The sequence below is a fragment of the Contarinia nasturtii genome, unplaced genomic scaffold, assembly GCF_009176525.2.
Source record: "Contarinia nasturtii isolate CC-2019 unplaced genomic scaffold, AAFC_CNas_1.1 Cnas_scaffold_1699, whole genome shotgun sequence".
Classification (NCBI taxonomy): domain Eukaryota; kingdom Metazoa; phylum Arthropoda; class Insecta; order Diptera; family Cecidomyiidae; genus Contarinia; species Contarinia nasturtii.
The window spans coordinates 3,965,781-3,990,054 of record NW_022199032.1 but is presented as its reverse complement, the minus strand read 5'-3'; the positions used below and the strand labels follow the sequence as shown (position 1 = coordinate 3,990,054).

Sequence of the window (24,274 nt, the reverse complement as noted above, 5' to 3'; positions counted from 1 at the left end):
TGTAATATGTTTTACGAAAAATGATATTAAGAGTTACTAATTCATACAAATCAAACAAATATGGCTACATTGGAAAACATAGATGTATTCTTGAATTGATTTTCTTATTAATGTTATTTTTTGTTTGTTGAAAGCAATGAACTTTCAATAATAATTATGTTATGGTTTTCTCTTCAATTTCGACAGCAAATTCACTATATCTGTGTTTTCCAAACAAACCAAATGTGTCCGTAAGAATAAATATGGCAATACAAAAACAGAATCTGAAGAACGTTACATATTTTTTTTTTATGGAGTTGTACTATGTAAAGGAAAATAAATAATGTAACGTTCTTCAGATTCCGTTTTTGTATTGCCATATTTATTCTTACGGACACAAATGTTAATAAACACATATCTCGAAAACACCATTGTCTATCAATAAGAAAAATTGTTACAAAAAATTATTCGATTTTTTTTTTTTCAATTTTTCGCAAGAACATTTGGAATGGTCAAAAATCAAAAACCAAGTTGTTAATGGGTGAAAAGGATTAACTAGGATCAAATGCAATTATTGGACGAAATTGTGTATTCCGAGATATTTGTGGTTTGTTTTGAGTTTTTTTTTTGTTTGTTAATTTGTCCTCTTTAACCGACACCAAAGTATAGTAAGTAAGATACGATAAAAATCAATCTATATAATTTTGAAGAATTTCGAATATTCATTCAAATACAAACTAAGTGTTGCTTTTTTTTAGATAGATTTTGTAAAAAGTGAAGCCAAAACCATACATTTAAAATAGATAGATAGATAAATCTATATATTTCTAATGTATGGCCAAAACTGATCATTGATGATTCAAATTAGATCTAGCATACACACATAACACGACCATGGAGTTAACCGAATTGCGTTTGATTTAAAATATTGTTTTACGATGATCACACTTTAGTTCAAATACATACATTCAGTTAATACCAATGTGTTCGTTTCGGCTGCGGTGATGTGCCTAGATACTAAATAATATTTTGAATCTGTTATTTATTTACATGTAAATTTTCTTCTGTTGCTTTCTGAATTTGCCGGTTGAATGAGTGTATGTGTTTGTATTTGTGTGTGTGCAAATTTCACATTGAAAATTATTTGATTTATATTCAAATTGAGAAATAAAGACAAAACAAAAATAATATGCATTTTTTTTGTATAGAAATGTGCCATTACTCCAATAATTAAAAATTCTTATGTGTTACCCTACTACCTTAGAATTATTTAAAATCGGTTTCATTTTTTTTGTCGGAAATAAAAAGCGATTCATTTAGGAAATCTTACGTATTTAAAAAATGGTGAAAGTAACTAATACTCAGCTTAAACTGGGATCAATTCCTCAATCTATTGAAGCTTTTTTTATTGCTAACTGTTTAAATATGATTTTTTTTTTGTATTTTATTTTTACGTGGATTGAATGCTTTGTTTAATTAAGTTTTACATGCGTTTTTTTTCTTTTAATTCGTTTCTTTTTGTTAAATGTAACATACTCACACTAATTTCTATTTATTGCATTATCGATGTTTAGGATTTGTATGTCATTTCGTTTGGCAATAATATCAATTTTTTTTGTTATTGTTATTTATTTGATTATTTTTGTGATTGCTGTTGTTGCTGTTGCTGTTTTTAACATCTTATGAGATTCGCTGATATACTATTTTTCACTTGTTTCTCTGTCTCCAGTGAATTTCAATTGGATTTATCGTAGAAATGTGTGATGAACCACATTCAAACATTAAAAAAGTGTTCACATCGGAGCATGAACGTACACTGAGAGATCAAAGTTTTCGTGTGTGTCTGTGTGCTTTTTTTAAAAAAATCATTTATTATTTCACAAAACTACTTGTTTTATTGGCGCTCAACTTTAATGCTCATATCCATTGTATTTACGATATTAAATATTTGGAGAAAAAAAATAAATGTACGTACAATGCATGAACAGACTACGCTTACTATGTAACCGCTTGAATGTCAATTAGTTGTTCTCAAAATGAATTAAAAAGAAATTTTGTTTGGAATTTACAGGTATATCAAGTAGTTAAGTTATTCTAACTTTCGACTGTCTGGATGAGTTGATGGAATGTATGAATAGATTTCTTTCTTTCTTCAAAAAAACAAACAAACATATGCCTTAATCTAAACGAAATGCACAAAAGCTGCTTAATCGCTTCGTAAAATTAGTTGAATCGACGTCCAATAATAAAATGCTAAATAACCAATTCAATTTGCATACTTATAATTCCATATTTTCATCGAATTTGTATTTGCTAAACAAATTTTTATCTAATGAGAATAAATTTCCAATAAAATAATTTTATGTGTGTTTGTTTTCCCCGTTTCTTTCTCTCTCTCCCTCGGTCTCTCTCTTTTTTTTGTCGTATATCATATGTAATTTTGTCATCGATGTCTTTTCAGACAAATTTAAGTAAATTTGCAAATTCTTGAATTGATTTCATCATCAAACGAAAATGAAATAAATATTTTTTTTTTTTTTTTGAAATAGAAACCAAAAAAAATAGTATAAACTGGATTCTGCGTAATCGCAAGTGGGTGTTCTTCGCTCTCTCTCTGTTTGTGTTTAATCATTGTATTTCTTTTTTTATGTATGTGTGTGTGTGTGTATGGATGTTGGAAGTTGAATTAAAAAAAAAGAAGAAGAAATAAAATGAAGGAGAAGCAGAATCAAAGTTACCAAGCTCGTCCTTGCATGGGTATGTAGCTGCCGCATTGTTGTTGATGGCTGTTTCCCATGAAATTGTTTTGATTTCGATATGCCATCGCTAAGCTGCTCGACATCAATGAATTGTTGCAAGGTTGCTGTAACATTTGCGAATGCTGTACACCATTATAGCTGGACAATAATGTCGATGATGTATCTGGTGAATGTGTATTGGATACATCGCCAACAACGATAACATTATTATTGTTTGACGGTGTGGTATTACTGTTCAATTGTTGTTGTTGTTGTTGTTGTTGTTGCTGTTGCTGTTGTTGCTGTTGTGCATGTTGATTTTGTGCCTGCGTTGGTTGGCTACTATTGTTCGAATTATTCGAGCATGGTTTACCATCCTTAACTAATACGGGTACGGCAACACGTCGAGGTGAACTGGCTGACTGTGTAAAAATCGAAAGCAAAAAAAACGTAAAGCAAATTATGATTTAGAATTTACACGATTCAATGCACAAAAGCAATTCGCTTTCAATTCAATTTTTATTTTATAACTTTTTTCTTTATTTTATTTTGCTTTTTCTCTTCTTAAGTAAGTAATGCGGTTTGCATTGTGGACAAAACCCGCGTCTTTAATCAACAATAAAAATAGAATCTATATTACGATTTCAATGGGTGCAATCAAAATTCATACCTGATTATGTTGGTTTTGCTCAGCCATCGCTTTCTCTTTGGCCTGACGTTTGCATTTGTATCGATGATTTTGAAACCAAATTTTCACCTGAAATTGAAAAGGAATTGAGAATTGCATTAAAAAATTTATAAAATAGACATTAAATCGGTAAGAGGTAAATAACAATGGTTCCCATTTTGATTATGCAGAGTCCGATATGATTTTTTTTTTGTTTGGTTTATTCTTTTCACACAAAAACTAGAACGATCATAAAATTAGTGCTTTCACTGTTCCAACCATTTATTGCTTTTCCTTTTTGGACAAGACAATGATTACATAGATGTTTTTTTTTTTCATGCTCTTTACATTTGATGCAGAGAAAAAATGATTATTCTTCAATGGATTTTTTTTACCTAATTGAAGGATGTGAATAGAAAAAGGGAAAAAAGTGATTTGAAAGCAGAAAAAAAAACAAATTTATTGCAGTTCTCTTTTATCTTAATCAATCTCAAAGCACTCTATCAAATTCACAGAAAATGTACCGTTTGATGATTCAAACAGTAAAATATATTATTTTCAAGTACTCCAAGCACTTGTCGAAAAAATCTTTGCTACATAAAACAAAAGTCAACCGCTTTTGTCTTTGTTGTTCTTGTGGCAGTGCGGTTATCAGGCATCACATTTTAAATCGTACGACAAGAAAGTAATATTACGTTGGATTGAGTAAGAGAGAGAAAAGAGGAAATGATCTCAACGTAAAAAAGAGTGAGAAAAAAAGAGAGAATGAATGGGATATATTTGATTTAAGAAAAGAAATTCCATAAAAGGCTTTACTATGGATAAAATGTCACTTAAAATTATTCCAAGAGGAAATATTCAGTGAATAGAACAAAAGAAATTGATGTGCTGTTGTGAATAAAAACTTAAGAGAAAAACTCTTCACTCTGCATTAGACACTTTGTATTTTGTAATCGCGCAAAAACTATTTAGTACTACAAAGACATTTCCACACTCTATGATAATTGTTCCAAAAAGTGTAAAACACAGACTCGTCTCATATGCACATGAGTTTTCTTCTTCTTCTTCAAAATATGTTCATTTAAAGTTACGACAAAATTCCGATGTATTTCAATTTTCTACGTGATTCAATTTCATTTGTTTTTATTCAATGTGATAGAAAAGAAAAATGTAGAAAAAGTCACTTGCGCATTGTGCGTTTCACATTATCTCTCAATGTTCTCAATGTAATGCCGAGAAAAAAATGGCAAACTCAATTCCAAAAGAGCTTAGAAGATATTTGTTGTAAATTAGCATTTTTTTCGTGGTCGAAAAGAAATAGAGAGAGAGCCATTTTCTATTCAAAGCTATTGGTTTAAGCGCATTAAAGGTTAAACTTGATCCCATTTGAATTACACATATCCACTTCATGCATCATTTCATTTAGTAGAAAACTAAACAGAAAAAATGCAACCATCGAAGTGTAAACTTGGCATTTTTTTCTGTTTATCTCATTCATAATCACAATTTTCTATTCATTCCTGCCTCTTGCTGTTTTTTGCGTCTCTCTGTCTTGGGCCTGTATGTATGAAAGAAAGAGAGTGTATAAAGTGTGTGCGCAGCAGCGCATCTTCACTTGCACAAAACCAAGTGCATTTTTATTTACAATTCTAATTTTAATTTATATTATTCGTTTGACGAGATAAATGAAAAATTATTGCACTGCTTAGCTCATCATGTTTGATTTGGATATTCTCTCTGTATTTCCGTTTGTGTGCACATTTCTCTCTATCTTAGGATAATAAATTCTGTTTCTGGTGAAACGTTTTTTTTTTCTAAATAAAAAAGGCCTCTCTTCAACATATTCAGAATGCCAAACGGCGACGAACCCGATCCGCAACAGCCCTAATGTCAATGTTTATCTAACTATAATTGAAACTACTTAAATGTAAAGTAGACGCTACCATAAAAGCGACAAAGACAATCGAAATACTACGCACTGTGTGTAAAAATACGCTCGCGCAAAAATCTCGCATCATTCCGCACTTCATTACCAACAATCACACACACTTGACTTTAACGTTTTTTGTGTTGTGTGTGTTTTTTTTTAATCCAGTCGACAAAGAATTTTGACCAAAAGCAAAATAACACTCAAAACATTTGACTTTGATAATTTTTGTTATCGATATGCCTACTTTTACCGGATTTACAAACTCCAATATGTCGATGTCGATTGGTCTTCTACTGTTTCCGACATTTTCTTTGGCTTCAGGCTTAAGTCGATATAAGCATCAACTTTCTGACCTGTTGGTTTTATTGTTTTCTCTTTGTTTTCATTTCTCGAACAACAACAACAGCATCTAATTGAATTGTAGTATCAATCATGTAAATCATTCGCATCGTCTTCATTCACTGATTGACTTATCTCTCATTAGATCGTATTTATTCGAATTAATGACAATCCGATCGTATATAATAGCTTGTTCCAACATAAACTTCACACACACGGATACGAAAAAAAAAAATTGAATAAAATCAACACCGTTGCAAATGAAACAACAAAAACATGCCAACAGAAGCGATAGCAAAAGAATTGGCAATCAAAATCTATCAACTGGTATGTGTTGATAAAAAAATAACTCAAAGAGATAGAGAGACAAAAAATAATCGAAGAGAAGCAAAAACAACACCGCCACCACCACCATACGGACCAGATAGTAAGAATTGATAGAATAATAGCGGAGGGTAGACAAGGGATCAATCCTTAAAAAATAAATGATGCGTAAATCCATGTACACTTACACACATCAAATTGCAAAGGCGAATGTAGACACAACAAAGTGTAATGGTTCGATTTGGTTTTTTGGGTTTCAGCTACTCTCAGTAGCTGTTGCTGCTGTCGTCGAATCTCGATTATTTTTTATTCTCTCTCTCTCGTTTCGTTCTCGCTTTTTTTTGTTGTCAGTGACGAGAAATAAAGAGAATTAAGAATTATCCTGAAGCAATTGTTGTTAGTCACAACAATAGAATATCTCAACAACATCATTGTCATCATAATCATTTCATTATACATTACCACCATCGCACTTCCACACGAACATTTTTTTTTCTCTATGGTGCTTGATTGAACATGAGCACGTACAATGTAAACGAAAATCGCTCAATTCCGAAGGAGAAGAATATGTTGAAGACAGAGCCAGCAACACAAAAAAAGCCTAACATACAAGCATAATTTTGTGAGCGAAATGTGAAAGAAATCATAGAGAGAGAAAGAGAGAGAGAGAAAGAGAGAGAGAGAAAACGGAAAACCCGAAACACAATGCGGAATCACAAGTAAAGTAAGCCAACAACAGCAGTAGTAGCAGCAGTAGCAAAAAAAAATATGTATGTTTTTTAGAGAGATATCGATGTGAAATGTGTGTATGTGTGTGTACAGGAGTAGCATGTATTTGAACGTTGAGCGGTGTGATACAAATAAAACAACATTATGATCGACCCTCCGGTTGTCGGTTTCACGATTATTATTATGATGATTATTATTATAATTCCTGTTGTTATTATCACTATGCGCTGTATTTATGGTGCATGCACGATACAACCGAAAGCATGAACAGCATTGGAAAATTGTGTATGCGCTGTGAACTTACTGTGAGACAGTACAATAGACCAGCAACAACAACAGAAAAAGACCGAACGCACGCACTTCAAGTAGGTTACTTCGGCTTAGTGCTTAGTACAACAAAATATATATATATATATATCAGCGGGTAATTGACAAAATATCGAGAGCAAGAGGAAAAAAAATGTTCAGACTCTTTTTTTATATCTAAATTGTTATATAAATGTTATTTTAAGAATATTTGCGGTAACGTGAACCATAAATTGGTGTTTAGCGTAGACCTAGATTGTTTTTTTTTATTCTCTCGCTCATCCTTCACAGTCTATTCTCTCTTCTATTGGCTTTTATGCGCATCATTTTTTTAAGCTTGTCGCTTTCGACATAATTCCATTCTTATTGAATCCACTTTTTTTTGTTAGATATTGATGGGTACCTCAAATCCATTTTCTGCGCTAAATAACCATTCAATATATCGTAAAAAAAGTTGCATATTTTAAACCACTTATAAAGTGAACATATATCGAGAGAAAAAAATGGATTTTTCCATCGAAAGTAACACATTTTTTTTGTTGGTCGATTTTATTTTATAGACTGGGATAACAAATCTATTGTCAAATTATGCATTAGACTAAAGCTTTATGGCTTGTTTCATTGGCACATACATACAAATCTGATAAATGTCGATTGTCATAAACACACCTCGTCAAGCTTAAATCGACATGATTTTTTTCTGTCCGCTTCTCTTATGCAGAAAAATGTGCAAATTTAGATTTTTTTTTTTTTTTCAGAAAAAAACTTGCAGAAGAAAAACGTAGCCAATTCAGCCGAGAAATATGAAAATGAATTTGTTTTTCTCAAATAATCAGTTATTAATTTGTTTATAATATGCTATGTGCTATTAAAAGTATATGTATGTAAATCCCAAGAACATTGTACCCAATCCGGTATTAAAGAAATCAAGAGCGTTGGTCGGTCGTTTGCGCTATTTCAACACATAATAAATCACAACAATAGTTACCAAAGAGGATTATCTCGATAAAACCGGAGCACTTTTCACACATCATAGAACGATTAATATTTTTTTAAAAATAACATACATATATTAACGTTGTGTGGCCGCATTTGCACGAAGGCGTGTGTGACATTGAAATTGTTTCGTCGAAATGAGGAAAAATAGATTTACTCACTGAAAAAACCGAATGCATTCGCGGCATTTTATTTGTTTTCTTCGGTGTGTGTGTGTATGTGTGTTTTTCTTCCTTTCGTCGTTCGGAAAATTATTAAATATGGATTTGAATTTGTTTTTGCTTGAAAATAAAAACGTTTTTGGTGTTGATTTGTGTATGCACGGTGTTTGGCGCATGATTGTTTGACAACCGTCAAAAAAAAAACTGTCATAGATTTGGTGTGACGTTGCATTTGTTTTGCATTTATGAAATGTGCACGCGTCACTAGACATGCACAAACAAGAGCCTGACACACATATCAAAAACAAAAAGCCACCAGCCCATTGTTCCGTTCTCATTCACTCAACATCAGTAATATATTGTTCAATTAATAAAACCAACGGATTTTCCGAAAATGGAAAATTGATTTTCATTGTGACGCACGTCTCGTGTTTGGTATTTATTCAAATGCAATAAAATTTGATGCTTGTTCATTTTAATTGACCGTCTGTCTCATTTTAAGTATTTTGACGTATTTTCTCAGAATGAAAGAAATTACGCAGTTTTGAACGATAAAATTGATATCGAACAATAAGCGTCAAGGATTTTGAATGATTAAGATTAATTTAAGGACGTGTTCAATTCAAAATACGTGTGAATAGCACCTTGTTAAATTTTGATGTTTTAAGTCCGATTTTCAGTTGCGCGTTTCTCTTTTTTTTTTCAAAGACCCTTTTTAACTGCAAACCGACATATGCTATTATCCATTCAATAAAATAAATTGCCAGAAATAAATCCAATCGAAATTCGATCGTTTGTGAATGTGTTGCGTTTGTCAGCGATTTGTTTACGCAAATTAAGTTTTTTGAAAGTGTCATTTCAAGCATAAGGATTGACGGTATTTCTTTTATTTGAACAATCAGCAGTGCAGAGAGAGAGAGAGAGATACAAACACTCAAAACTAACAATTTTTCATATTGACAATGCAGTGAGTTTGCAGGCTGCAAATTGTATTCTCTATAATGTACGAGATGCGATTTAAACTCGAACTCGAACTCAATACACACACATACACACAAATGAAAGGAGCAAATACACACATGGTTTGAGTGCGCGCGAATATATACAAGAGAGAATGGGAAAAAAGGCGTGACCAGATGTTTGAAAACACTTGAAATCCATTCTACGGTCTACTGATCCAGTGTCTATTGCAATATACCTTCAATTTTCCTCACTCTTTATAAAATAATAGTTTAATTGCGTCTATATGTAATACAAATATGTGCAGCATAGAATGACGGCGTTCAAATTGTGAACGAACAAATGAAAAAAAAAATAACAATTTGCTTTTGAAATTAACATAAACTGTAATTTTTCCATTGTCACCGTTTTAGTTCTCTGTGCTTGATCATGTGTGTGAGTGTGTGTAAGCGCACAGTTCAACTTAGATTTGGACCCGAGCATAATACCAAGAATCCGTGCATGTAGATGCGTCGATGAGTGCTGATATCACACTGACATATGCTCTTGAAATATATGTATTTACAATCTGGTACCTTTGTAGCTTCTGTTTTATTGCATGCATTTTTTTATTCGATTCAATTTTTTTCTCGAAATAAAAATGGTTCAGTTCGGTTTTTTGGTTTCGAATTTGGCAACCATTTTTGAATGCGATTAATGAGGAATATACCATTCTGTTGGATGGTATTCGACCCTCAAAAAAACCAATTACCATTTGAAATAATCGACCGATCAATAAAGCGCTCTAAAACATAGAATTTTTTTTTGTTCAACATCAAACGCAATCTAAGCTCATCATAGAAGTTTCTACTATAACTACACAAAGAGAATACCGAAAAATGTTTGATTCTGTTTCCTAATAAATAAAAATATGCGTATCATTTCAATTGGCTTTTGATGTTTTTGCTAAATTTGATACTTTAATGATGTTATTTTTAACATTTTTGATCCGAGAAAGAAACTGAAACCGTTAAATGAGATGAGTGTGTGTGTTGGTTAGCAACCATTGAAATATTTTAACAATCAAAGTGGTTTACTCATACAGCAATGGTCACACATAAATACTGAAATAAAATCGGTGAAATGGATCTATAGCGTTATAGCATTAAATTTGGATGGGCTTCTGCACAATTCCCTTGTTGTTTTTCGTTCGTTAGTAAATTCATAGCCAAAATGTCAAAAGTGCATTTAATTACCTGTGTTGGTGTTAGATGGATGACGCTCGCCAAATGCTCACGTTCCGGTGCTGAAAGGTACTTTTGCTGTTTGAAACGTCTCTCTAATTCATAAACCTATATGAAAAATAAAACGAATAAGATCAAATTAACCAAGTTATTTTAGATGACTGAGTTCAGTTAAGATTTTTGTATTAAATTTTTTTTTTTTTTTTTCGATAACTTTTGTAAATTTGGCCAAAAGTGAATGGGTGTTATTTGCTTTCGAAGTGCTTCTAGTTTTGTTTTCTTTCTTTTTTTTCTTGAACAAAAAATAAGCACAGTTTTTTTCCGAAGATGAATCGTATCATTTCACATTTTTAATATAAATTTATGTGTGTTCACGGAATGTACTGCGTGGACAGTTAAAAAGCTCATTTGAGTTGAGTAACGCGATCGATAAAAGGCCAAAAACAAAAATATATATACAAAATTTCATGAAGAGAAAAAAAAATCTTCACATCATTGTCTTTCAAATGTTGTTTATTTATTCGAGGCCAAAAGAGTGTTTATATATTTGAAATGTATTTGAGATATTTATTTGCTGAACGGCAGTTCAGTTTGCTCCATTCAAAAAGTGTATCTATGCGCGCATCTCTCACTCTTCCGTTGAATGCGCCAAAGAGTGAAAATGTGAGCGAGACGAACGAGATGCTATATACCTTACATTCATTATTTGAACACACGAAATTGGTGAAATGCTATTACAAAATTGCATTTTTGTACAATTGTACTCACAAAATGTGTAATTTTCACTGGTATATAAGCAAATAAATGTAGGTAGAATGAGAGCAGAAGAGAGAAAGAGTGAATTGCGGCGAGGGTAACATGGAGCGCGATATTATTGTTGTTGTAAATGATGGGGATACGGGTCTTATGTTTGACATTTAGTTTGACGTTGGATGTAATTGTGATGGTTTTTAATGTTTTATGTTATCCAAACAACGTGTCCAAATATTTGTCAACGGCAAACATGGAGAGCGCAGAATACGAAATAAAAAAAAATATATAGACTGTACCGTATACATTGTAGAAGCAGCGATCCCGCCTGTGCTACCAATAAATGTTGCAAAGCCAAGCTAAACCAAACCATAGCCAACTGAAGGAGCGTATAAGCGCGTAGAGAGAAAGAGCGAGCGATGGGAGAGTGTGAGTGTTGAATAGAAATGAACAATTTCATTTATAAACATAAAATCATCTACATCTCGCGTCGCACCGCCAAATGAGGAAGCGAACGAACACGAAAGTGTGGAAATGTGCTATGTGCCATTGCGAACCGAGCGAGATTTTCGTATAAGGTATTCGGGATGACGGGATTGGTGGTATTGTGTGCTATGCTCTCTGTCTCTCTCTTCCGTTGAACGAGAAAATGATGAAAACCTATTGCCAGTCAGCATCTTTTCACTTTTTCGCACGCATACACACACACACCGAGCACACAAAGCTATTTTGAAACCATTAAGACCTTTTGGATTAACGAACGTCGCGAAGTGATGTAAATATTTACATTGACTTTCGTGCATGTTTCATGGGCTTCCAATTCCATCAAATATCTACATGGCAAAGCAGACAATTATTGTTTAGATTTACGATGAACGGAGTATGAGTGAATGATGTATCTTTGAATGTGCGATGTATGTGCTAGCTGTCAATGTCTATCTTGATCTCTCGAATTTTTGCAAATAAATCATAATATTTAACTTATGCGTTAAGCACAATGAAGGCAACAAGAAACAGAAGCACCACCCTTTTATTTTAGAAAATAACGTGTACCGCAAATACGATGCAAATTGAAGAGGCATCGGGTGTTTTTCTCTTCATCATCCTATACCGAAAATCCATTGCCAAAAGTTTATTTTATCGAGCAATTTATTGTAAATGGATCAATTGTCAATTTTCTTGTCAAACAAAATGGATGTATTTTTGTTTCTTTTTTCTCATTTATTAATTCAAGCTTATCAGAGTTTAGCAATCGATTCAAATCAAATTTAAACAGATTTGAACAAAAAAATCGACGGGAGGGAAAATCGAGAGAATCATTTTTGGTTGTTTTTTTTTTCTTGATGAAGCAAGCGACTCATTTTTGTTTTTTTTTTGAACATTTACTTGAAATGAAATAAAAACAAATGGAAAGGAAGTAATTTATTGAAATAAACTGGTAAGAATCCGTTGTGTCTTATGCCATTAAAAACGGAAGACAGTACAAAACTATGAAATTGGTTGAAGTTCTTTGCTATCGAAATTGATGCTGGACTTGAATTCATTTCACAAAATGTATTATTTAATTTATTTTCATTAAAAACGCTCAAGCCCCACGTAATATGTTTCGAAACGTTTAACTTTCTAGTCGGCAGAGTGATTTCATCAAACTACAAATAAATCATGCATATATATATTTATGTTTTGTGGCATGCTTGACTTTGCATTCAACGAATTAAAGAAAAGCAACATATTCATTTGTATGAAATTTTATGCTCCGAAACATTGAATTCGAAAACTTGAAAAAACTTGCTGATATGCAACAAACACATGCTCGAAACCAGAAATTGTCAAACACATTTTCATTCTAGGCAAAGTTTTATGCCGCAAACTTTTAATAAGTTAATCATTTCAAATCTGTACTGGAACAACCCGCTTATGATTCATATTAAAGTACTCGAGAGTTAAGTTAATAAAAGAAATTTAAATAAAAATTACGAAATCCAAAAATAGTTGATGTGCACAACAAAAACAAAATGTTCTAAATCAATAGACAGAAAAGACCACTCAATTTGTTCGGAATGCAGTTGAGCTTTCTATGATTTTGTTTAATTGCAATTATAAAATGAAAATATTTAGTACTTTTAGATCCAAAAAAGAACGATAAAACTTCAACCGAGAACCCAAACAACATTTAGAGTTCATGGTTGATTCTTTAGTGGATAACAGTTTCGTGCAAATACTATACTTTTCAAATTACAGTAAATAAAACACCATTATATTGAGATAGCAAAATAGACTTTTTTAATGTCAATCTTTGTACTATGATTTTTGTTTGCACTTTTATGATTATGATTTGACGATTGTATGTTTTTTGATTTTTAGTCGTGTTGCTGATGATGAGCGGTAAACTGCTCGAAATGCATACAAAGATTGACATTAAAAAAGTCTATTTTGCTATCTCAATATAATGGTGTTTTATTTACTGTAATTTGAATTGATCTGAGGTAGCGGTATCATTTCATTAAAAAATTTAACTATACTTTTCATTGAATTTTTTCAAAATTCTACCGTCGGCAAGCAAATATTCAAATGTATAAAGATACAATTCAATCCCTATTGTTTAGTTACCGTTTTGAATTCGAATTTTATTTGTATTTCGACTGGCCGATCTAAATCGATCAATTTATCTCATTTTAAGTTTAGGTAAAGGGTAGAAATGTCCATATTTGAAAAATATCAATGGAATTTGGTAGTATCGAATAACAATATTTGATGTGTAAATTTGTGAAATCAATAAATAATCAGATGAAATTCAAGATGCAATAATTTCGTTGTGTAAATCAAACAAAATAAATATATGCTTTTAAAATAAAACATAAAATGAAGGCAAACATATGCACAGTGCACAGAAGTAAAACGAAAAAAAAGAGAAATAATAAAAGTTCCAGTGAGTGTAAAATAAATAATTGCCTTTCACTGATCAAATAAATGAACTGACGATGGAATTTTCTCCGAAATTCCACCAAAACGAAAAATTTCTCGTTCTCTTCTTCGGCGTATGTTTGGTTTCTTTTTTTCCTTCTACATCTTCAGTTGAGAAGTTCAACAGAAGCCGTCCGGTCAAAACAATTGACTACGGATTACAAGTAGCGATTGTGTAACTTTGCGAAGAATTATACATTTATTTTATTTTTTCGCGATGCACATCTATATATTACAAACACACACAAGGCGTAAAATGTGTGCACAAAAATGAACAATTCATATTAGAGACTAACCTGAGCTTGAGTAAATAGTACACGCCTTTTTCGTCTTTGTGCCAAGGGGAACTGCATTGGTTTTGTATCAGAGACGCTACAAGCAGCCAAACCACCCATATTACTCATATGACCCATAGATCCGCTTGCTGAGCCTCCCATCAATCGCGATACTGGAAAACCGAAAAAAAGAAAAGAATATTCATTTGTTTTAGTAAAATATTTACTACTTATTTCTTTTGGTCGTTGCTGTCGTAATTATGTTGAAAACTGTTTCAAATCGACATAATATTTAGGTACTTATTTAAACCACAATTATATTGTGATATGATAATACCAAGTTTCGCATTTAAAAAAAACGAATATATTTTATTTCAATAAATACCGAATCATTCAAAGAAGGGAATAGAGATGCCGATTTTGTTTTTCAAGCAAATAAGATTAAGCACGTACGTTTCTTTTATATATATGTGACAAATTTATTCCATACATGCTAGTAAATGCGATCGGAATATATTTGTAAACTGAAATCTCAATTTTAAATCTAAGATTCAGTGCCATAGATTGTTTTCACCATTTTTTTCAATAACGACATAAATGTACAAAAAAGAAAACAAAGAACTACATCGATTTGATTCAGACGGGGTTTAGTGAGATTTAAATGCGGAAGACCGGAGCTCTTTACAAACAATCGCATTCAACGCGTAAACACTATTATTTAAGCAAATAATATTTTATGTGAATTATATAAAATCGTAACTCACATACTGGTCCATTTTACAAGAGAATTTCACAATGTTATTTTGCATATTTGAACAATTTTTTTTTATCATCCCAAAAACTTATACAAGCTCCAGTTGACTGTGAATTTACGTTGGATCGTCAATTTTTACGATTCAAATGAAACATACAAGATCATAAATCGAATGCAAAATTTGAAGTAGTTCTCACATAGTAGCAACGTAAACGCTTTTCACCAGAATCTGAAAATTTATCCATTTTTTCCAATAAAATTCAGATCCACGTTTCATATTTTCTGAGAATTAGTTTCCGTCAATCATATCTACCAACGTCCATAGAATTTATAGTATATTGAAGAATTTGCGAAGTACCACTGTTGTGAATTATACTAAATGAAATTGGCAACAAACTTATAATTTGATTTGTGTAGTGAAAATAAACGGAATGGTTTTTACACATCGAAGAAGATCTGTTTTCGTTCCAGTGTGCATCATCGCTATTGAACCGACACATTGATGGATAATCGAAAGAATGAAAAAGCAAATATTTACATATGTTCAGGTCCGGCAATACCCCGCTTCTGTTATTCCAAGAATTTTCTATCTTGTCAAAATCACCATTTCCATTTTTTATTCCTTTTATTCTTTTTTATCCAGAATAAAAATATATAAAATTAGTTTTTTTCTATTCACTTTCTATTTGCTTATGACTTTAAGAGATAGAGTGTGAAAGAGTGAGTGGGAAAGAGTGAGTAGGAAAGAGAGTGCATTTCAAATGCGAGGCGAACGCAAAAGTCGTGCCTAGACAAAGACCATTGCGCACAGAGATCGTCTGCCTCTAACCCACGTCTTTACCACATTATAGCAATCAGGAAAAAAAGAAAACAATAAATATCTTTGCCACATAAATACATCTATTTTCAATAAGCTTGGTAGCAAAGACTTTTCCTCTTTTACTCTTTCTAAAATAAATACGGTGTGTATGCAAGTTGTTATTTCAGGCTTCGCATCTCTTTCTCTATCTTTTGTCTTGATTCGGGTACATCGCACATTTTTTTTTTTTGATTTTCTATATACCACATCCTATTCTTTTCAACATATTAGCTTTTTTTATTATTTTTATTTTCATTTCAATATTGTTATTTTTATCCTGAATAATTTTTTTTTAGGTAGATTGGACAGCGTTTCAAATATTTGATGGATTTTGTATGTGCGTGTGTGGGTCCATATGTGGATGTGATACAGCACTTTATTCGTGCAGAAAATGAAATAAAATACGATTGGAAATAACAGAGAAAAAAAGGTTTAAGAAGTTTTTTTTAAATAGTTTTGAATCATTGTTTATTTTTCAGATTCCATTCACAAAAGAGAATGGATTTTCTCACTACTTGGTCAGCTAAGCGTATGATGCATGTATGTGATAGTTAAAAATTGTATATATTTATATTTTTTTTAAAATACGATTGATTCAACTGTAAGAGTTTTGTAATTGTTCGCATCACGCAAATGGTAATTGGAATCGAAGTCAATTGAATCGATTTCGCAACATTTTGAACGAGGTGAAGTGAACCCACATTTTTGTTTGTTTGTTTTAGTACACGGCACGTAGTTGAATAGTAAAAAAAATTAATCTTCAATTTTCACGTCCAATGTTATGATCCATAATTTATGGATATAGTTTTGAATCGACAAAAATTCGTTTCGGTCATTATAAAATTTTCTAATGAATCAAAAAATATTTTCAAAATTTGATTAACAAATCGTGGAAATCCGTAGCAAAATATTCTTTATTTCTCCGAATTTAGTTAATTCAAAAATTTAATGACTGAAATCACAATGGACATATGAATAACTTAACTTAAATACGGTCACTTGCCATTGCAAGTGCGATGCAATGCGAATAATGAAATGAAAAAATACCAAGGATTTGTAACAGAGTATGTGATTTGTATGAAAATCACCAAAAGAAAATCATCGAAAGAGACTGAAACAAATTGACTTTAGTTTAACGATTATCCGATGTAATGTAATACCATCCGAACACTCACACACACTTCACTTAACACTAATATCATTTTGACAATATAATATGTTTCCAGAAATGCTCGATTTACGGCAAACATTGCACCCACAAATTTGACACCAAATCACAGAACAATAAAAAAAGAGACCGAAATAAAGTGAAGAAAAATCAGGCTAATATATTTACACTTTAAGCATCGTACAATGACACGCACAAGTGTCTTAAATGTAGTTCCGTCTGTCTTCAAAACATTGTAAGAAAAAAAAAAGAGAAATCGAAGTTATTGGCCTGCTAAATACGGCCAAATATAACACACAAAGAGATAAAGTATTAAATGATCCAAATCTGTAACCGGATATGTTTTTGCTTAGCTCTATTTAAATATCTTTTGGAATGCGTTACGTTGTGCGTGCGATTTTCAGCATTCATGACGATGGAGTTTATAATGATGCGGAACGGGATATTAAAATGATGAGCGAATCGATAAGCAGTATTATATCGAAACATTATTGATACATAAAGGCTCATGAAATAGAAATAAATCATTTTAGCGCATTTTATCCACAGACACGCACGAATCAATTTGAAAGTGTTCGAAAAATGGATATTGGAACAAACTAATAACATCTATGCCGACATTTAAAGGAATCATATCAAATTACAAACCATTTTCTTAAGGCAATCAAGTACTTTAAGGATTCAGTTCTGGGCCTACCAACTTTCGATTTGAACGAGCAAACAATGCAAACACATAGAGAGAGAGAGAGATAAAAAAAGACACCCGAACATGCTTGCGGCGTGTGTCATGTGGTTGTTTTGTGTCTTTTGGTTTGTGTTTTTTTCATCTCTCGAATCGCATAATTTCGTGAGATTTGAAAACTGAGTGTGATTTCACATAAATCACATATAAACGGTTTTCTGTTGATGGTTGCGTGCGCGCAGTTGTCAAATATTTGATTTTTCTCGGTTTCACTAATTACGGTCGCATATATTTCGGTTAGATTTGAAGTCAATTTCATTGAGTCTGAGATTGAATATTCCAAGTGGGTTGTGGTATTTTCAGAACCGAAATCGTCAGCTTCAAAATTGACGAAAATGAAAATGAGCGGCATTGCAATCAGAATTGCATTTGGTAAAGAAAAAAAAATGTTCTTTTGAACAGAAATGTGTTTGGGTCTTTTTTTTTGCGCAATGTGAAGGCAATGTCCATGATTCTATTTTGATATGTACATTTCAATATCAAGCAGTTGATTTGGGCATGTACAAGTGAATTTACTATAAAATATATGCAAAGAATAACAAACGTTGACAACAACGACGATGACGACGACAACAACGACGCTTTTCAGCATTTATTTACCTACTTTAAAAATATAACAGAAAAGCCTAATGGTATTTATTTACTTACTAAACACTTATCATGCCTATGCCCGTGTATATGACCATGTGTGTGTGTATGTATATGCGGAATTCAAGGCGATTCGCTCCCGTCAGCTAAACATTCAAATAGCGCTTTTTTTCTCTTTCTTTCACAGTCAAAGTTTGCTTTCTACCAAATATATTCCTAGTATAAATATGCTTCTATTTGATATTATATACATATATGTGTGTTACATGCGACGCGCTGTCCTTATTCTGGTACTTATTCACTGCACATGAACTGTTCATTCTGTCTGTCATTTTGTTGTTTAAACAACGCCGACATTTTTTTTCTCTTATTATTTTTGCATCATTCATGCGATGTGTGTGTGTATTTTTTGCTCTCTATCGCCTGGTCTTTACATATATTGGACTTTTTATTTAGTGAATTCTCTTAATTTTTTTTTCTCTCCATTTCGTTATTACTGGCACATCTATGAGAATCTCATTTGTAATTAATATTTACTTTCCATTATACAAATTCGTACTTTTCATTTCACCCACTTTAATTACGGTAACACAAAATAAATGTTTTTGTTCGTCATACAAAAATGAAAAGCAAGAAGGCCATATAACAACAACGACTAAAAAACAACGAACAAGAAATTAGCATTTTTGTGTAATAATATGGACGAGCAGTACTTGAGCAAAGCGAAACTAAATGGGATAAGAATACAGAAGTTTGATTTGATACGAACAACAACAAAACCATTAACACAAAGAAGAAAAAAACACACTGTAATCATTTTGTCCCACATCAAATCGCCAATATTTTTACTATCATACTTTTATTCAGATAAAATCAACATCTACTCAATGGTCTGGCGCCTCAAATCGGCTAAAATTAATTAAAATTTGAAAAAAAAAAAATGAGGCGATTTCTTCCTTTTTCAACATCGACAAAAATTAAGTTCAGTGAATACATAAAATGATGACGCAAAAACACTCCTCGCCCCCATAATGGGCGAATGCCATTCTTATTTTGATTGGGACGCGTTGAAATAGAAACAATACATTTTAAATATTCATCACATTCTTGGTATTGAGCATTTTATCATGCTCAGCATCTACCACACATTCTTATCTATTGTTAGTCTTATTACTACTTCATTTTCGAAATGTTATGTATTGTGTTTGCATTCAAATGACATCGTACCAAAATACATTTGTGACAAGAATTCAATTACATCTAAATTTGTCCACTTCGCTCTTTCTCACTCCCTTAAAAAATTTATTATCCATTTTATTACTGTTTATCCGGCCAATCATCATGCAAAAGAATAAATCGGAAAAACATCGCACACCCTTTTCTTCTTTCGATCCAACGCATTTCGAAAATTTCATTCGTGGGCTTGTATGTTATGTGGTTTTAGTGTGACTTTATTATGTGTGACAACGGTTTATTCGAAATGCATTTAAATCAATTCTTGAAATAAACGAGCAACCAACGAACAATCATTTCACCCAACAGCATAATGTTAACGATAGCGAACAATGTTAGCGATGTGAATAAACGATCAACAACCCTCATTTCCAACATCCCACAATGCTTCATGTACATACATTTATATTCCGACGCAATTTCGGGCGAAACATATCTCTAAGCCAAAAACATCGATCTCTCGATAAAAATCAAAGCGTTTCGCCTTTTGGGCTGCTGTTGTTGTTGACGACAACACCAACACTGAATAATGAACATTTGATGTAAAAACGTGCACAGCACAAAAAACAAACCAACAACAAAACATAACAAGAGCAATGGAAACACACCAGAAATCTTAGATATTCGTACAGGATATCTATACAATGGATGATAGAGCCACCACTCGGATATAATAAATTCGATTTTCCACATTTTGTGCTAGAGCTCAATTGTATTGACTTGAGAAACTCAATGGAATCGAAATGCGTAAACATAATATTATTTCAACGCATCACTTGCGCGTTAAATTCCCCCTGTCAATTTTCTACTCGCTTGCAACTAAATACACATCTAAATGCTCCATCTGTTTTACCACACATTATACACCTAATTTGATGGTAAACAGTTTTTCGTTTTGGAATAGAAATGAACCAGTATTTGGGAAAAATTTCCCGATTTTTGTTTTTTTCACATTTCTGTTCAATTTGACACAATTTATTAGTATACGAAATAAAATGAGAGTGACTTATTTAATATTTAGATGTATTTTTTTATAAAAGATACTCACTTGCAAATCGTGGATCGTTTGCTGTCGATCCATACCATCCAGCCGCCGAACTGCGCATATCTGTATAATGACCGGCTAACGATAAATTATCGGATGGTCCACAGTAGCTTTGAACACCCGGACTGTGATAAAGTGGAGTCATTGCATATGGATTTGCCATACTGGAACTGTTTCCTAAAGCACTTGGCGAATTTACACTACTACCACTTGAATTTGATCTATATGAGAACACGCATCGGGGAAAGAAAAATCAATTTAGACATTTTATTTGTGGCGCCAACAATCAAACATTCACTTTTCATAGTATGATCAATGCTTGGAACTGAAACAGTAGCTGAATTTTTGAAAAATGTATGTCACCAATTTTAAGTGATTTTCTTCATAACGGTGTTCGACTATTCTACCGTCGCTGTTTCTAGTTCCAAAGTCGATCGAATGTGTATTCGAGCAAAATGTTTGCAAACAATACACATGGCACAGCGCACAGACACACGCACACACATAAACAGACTCTCTCCAAATAAAAAAAAAGATATTAAACACAAAAGAAAAACTTACTCAAAATGAACGAACCTGTAAGGCGACGGCGGATTCGTGCTACTTAATTCCAATTTGCGGTATGATTCTTCAATTGGACTGAGTATGTCGGTGACGCTGAATGGCGTCGAATGGTTATGCAATGAGTTTTGTTGCTGTAGACTTTGTAAGTGTTGTAAACTAGCTAAATTATGACTGTTCGATGATTTTGGCGATAAGCTCATAACGAAATCAACGCCATTTAAATCTTGAAGAAGATTATGCTCCTGAGGATCCTCCGTAAAGGTTCCAGAATTGATTGCCAGTATAGTTGACATGCGTTACTTTCTCAACTCAAAATGACCGTTAAGTTTTGTTTTTATGTTATGTACGTTATGCGAGAGTGCTTTGCTAGCAACTTTGATTGCCAATTATAATTCTATGCATATGTGTGTGTTTGTTTATTTCTTTATATATTTTTTTCGTTTTCTTGCAAACAATCTTTCAATTTTTTTACTTCGTTTAATTTTTCCTTCAAGTTCTTCGATCATATACACAATCACTCAGACTCAATTATAGTCATTGTTTTTTTTTATTTTATCATAAATCAATGCGATCAATGCGCACTAATATTTTTTTTATGTGGTCTTTGGTTCTTTCTTTCTTTTTTTTTTAAATCGTGGTTTGCAACAAAATTGTGGTTGTTTAGATAACATGAATTGCTGAAACTTTGCACTTGAAAAAATGTGTGCACCATTTAATTCAATTCATTTTGTTGATTTGAAAGAGAAATGGTATATTTGATTTTTGATTGCAACAATTCGATGTTTTGTCATAAACGGAAGATTTAATTTTTCATACACAAAACAATGAACTGATTTTCATATTAAAAATTTGAACACACTTAACAGAGTTTAACACCAGAGTGGCTGATTTATTTTAGGCCAGCTTCATAAATTGTTTGACGTTGTTATTGCTGTTTTTTTTCTTTCTTTCATCTTTTCTATCCGCGATTACTGGCCATAATTTTTCGTGCACAAAAATCACTAAAATTAATTTGTTCAGGTCACATTGAAAATGAGATATATGATGGTTTTGATTTAATACACGTGATAAAAGAAACGAAACGAAAAAAAGTTTGTTTTCAGCTTGAAAAGTTTGATTCGATGCGATCGCCAGAGCTTTGTTCAGTATCTGATCATTTACGTGTGTACAATATTGTTGGTTTGCAGCTCTTTCTTTCGAAATTTCTTTCGATAAGCATCCGTTTTTCTTTTTTAATAAATATTTTTTTGTTTTATTTATCTTTATTATTTAATAAAAAATGGTATGGATTTTGATGAACGGATTTTTTTTAGAAAGTAAATAAATGGTACACACTGTTCCAGTGATAGAACAAATTAATAATAATAAAATTCAACACCTTTTTGGCCACGATAACCACTCGACACGAATTCATAAAATGAAATAAGAGGTTCTATGACACTGTACAACAAACTACCGAGTGCTTCTCAAATGATTTCTGATAGTCCTCCAGACTTGTATAACCTACCCTTACTGTTTTTGAATATGTAATATTCCCATACGTGCGCACATTCGCACAATCACAGTACACATACAATCTCGATTTACAGTCGTACATCAACAGCACGGGGCCGCTTTGTTTGGCTCTCTCCATCTCTGTGTGTGTGCATTGTGCAGATGTATGCGTTCCGTTTTAACAGAGAGCGTACGAAGGCAAGATGAAATAAAAAAAAATAAAACCCATCATCACACAAATAAAAAAAAAACACACACACACAACAACCGAGAGAGCGAAAGAGAGAGAGAGAGATTTGCCTGCAATCATATGTAACTTTGTGTAAAATGTTGCTTCGAAAGGCGTACACTCCCTTCGTCGGCCACAACCTTTTAGCTGTGCCACCATTTCGTATTGCCGAAAAGAGATCATGCCGCATGCACGGCATCACTCTATCTTTGTACCAATATAAAACGGAAGAAAGCGAATGCAACAACAATAGAAGCAGCAACGATGACGACAGCCACCACGACCAATAACAACAACAACAATGCATGACAAGAGAAAGAGAAAAAAATACAACAACACACATAGAACAAGGTCTCAAAGCAATTCGAGCGTTTGAGCATCCGAGACCAGCCAACTCTCACACAACTGTGCATTCAACACCAACAACACCAACAACAATTGTGAACTGTGCTCGGGGAAACGGTTTTTTTTTTCTTTTGAAACTATATTGGCGTTTCGAATGCGAGACTGATTGGATTATAAGTACACTTACATAGAAGATGGGCGGAGCATACGATTATGCTATCCAACCAGAAGCAAACATTCAAAAGCAAAGTGGTGGATTGGTTTTTTATTATGTATTTCGATACCCGAACCGATTTTACGTGCACAATTTTATTTTGATTATTGTTTTTGTTGCTCCTACTATTGGTGGCTGGCACATTTTTGGGTTTTTTTCTCTTCTCGACTGATTTCTTCTTATTTTTTTTTTACACAATTCTCAGAGATCAGTCGTACACGACACTAGCGTTTTTGTTTATTTACGATTTTTAATGTATTTTGTGGACACATACTGGAATGCCATCCTAATTGTAAGACAGACTCTTACCGTCTTCTTCTTTTTCTTTGTCAGTAGCGACTGCTGATGCTACTACTACTAATGCTTTTTCAAAAATTCAATGCAGGTATTTAGCTGTTGTGGATGTGCGTATTTTCTCTTTCTCTATTTTACCGTCTGATTCTGTCTCAATCAATATACATTTTACATCGATATATAGCGTGTATACAATATGATGATGATGCAGGGAGATTTTGCATTTTTTACGCTTCATAATAATCGGGATATTTTGTTGAAGTTATATCGCACCGAAATAGAGACAGCCAGGGCAGGAGTGCAAGAGAGAGAGAGAGAGGAAGAAAAGAGTTTTTCTATTCATGACACGATCATTTCCATCCACATACACAAATAATGAAATTCACAAATCGATCACTTTGAAT

The 24,274-nt window shown here is 32.6% G+C and overlaps 1 protein-coding gene across 3 annotated transcripts; it reads right to left on the bottom strand.

Moving 5' to 3' along the window:
* Positions 1 to 332: 332 nt before the first annotated feature.
* LOC116347075 (homeobox protein Nkx-2.1) lies at positions 333 to 22,761 on the bottom strand. 3 transcript variants are annotated; one of them, XM_031777483.1, is made up of 7 exons: positions 22,154 to 22,761; positions 21,292 to 21,984; positions 20,734 to 20,951; positions 14,363 to 14,514; positions 10,365 to 10,460; positions 3,388 to 3,474; positions 333 to 3,139 (listed from the first exon to the last, which is right to left on the bottom strand). In XM_031777483.1, exons 2-7 carry the CDS (start codon positions 21,585 to 21,587, stop codon positions 2,714 to 2,716), a joined length of 1,275 nt encoding a protein of 424 aa, XP_031633343.1. In that variant the 5' UTR covers positions 21,588 to 21,984; positions 22,154 to 22,761; the 3' UTR covers positions 333 to 2,713. The 3 variants fall into 3 exon arrangements, with proteins under 3 accessions (XP_031633343.1, XP_031633341.1, XP_031633344.1); XM_031777481.1 differs by having other exon boundaries at positions 21,292 to 22,761; XM_031777484.1 differs by having other exon boundaries at positions 21,307 to 22,760.
* Between the last annotated feature and the right edge of the window lie 1,513 nt (positions 22,762 to 24,274).

Coding starts and splice junctions, on each gene's coding strand:
- LOC116347075 (XM_031777481.1), bottom strand. CDS start 21,587: ATGTCAACTATACTGGCAATCAATTCTGGAACCTTTACGGAGGATCCT. Junction 3,475..10,364: donor TCCATCTAACACCAACACAG/GTAATTAAATGC, acceptor TTTCAATTTCAG/GTGAAAATTTGGTTTCAAAA. Junction 3,140..3,387: donor AGCAAAACCAACATAATCAG/GTATGAATTTTG, acceptor ATTTTTACACAG/TCAGCCAGTTCACCTCGACG.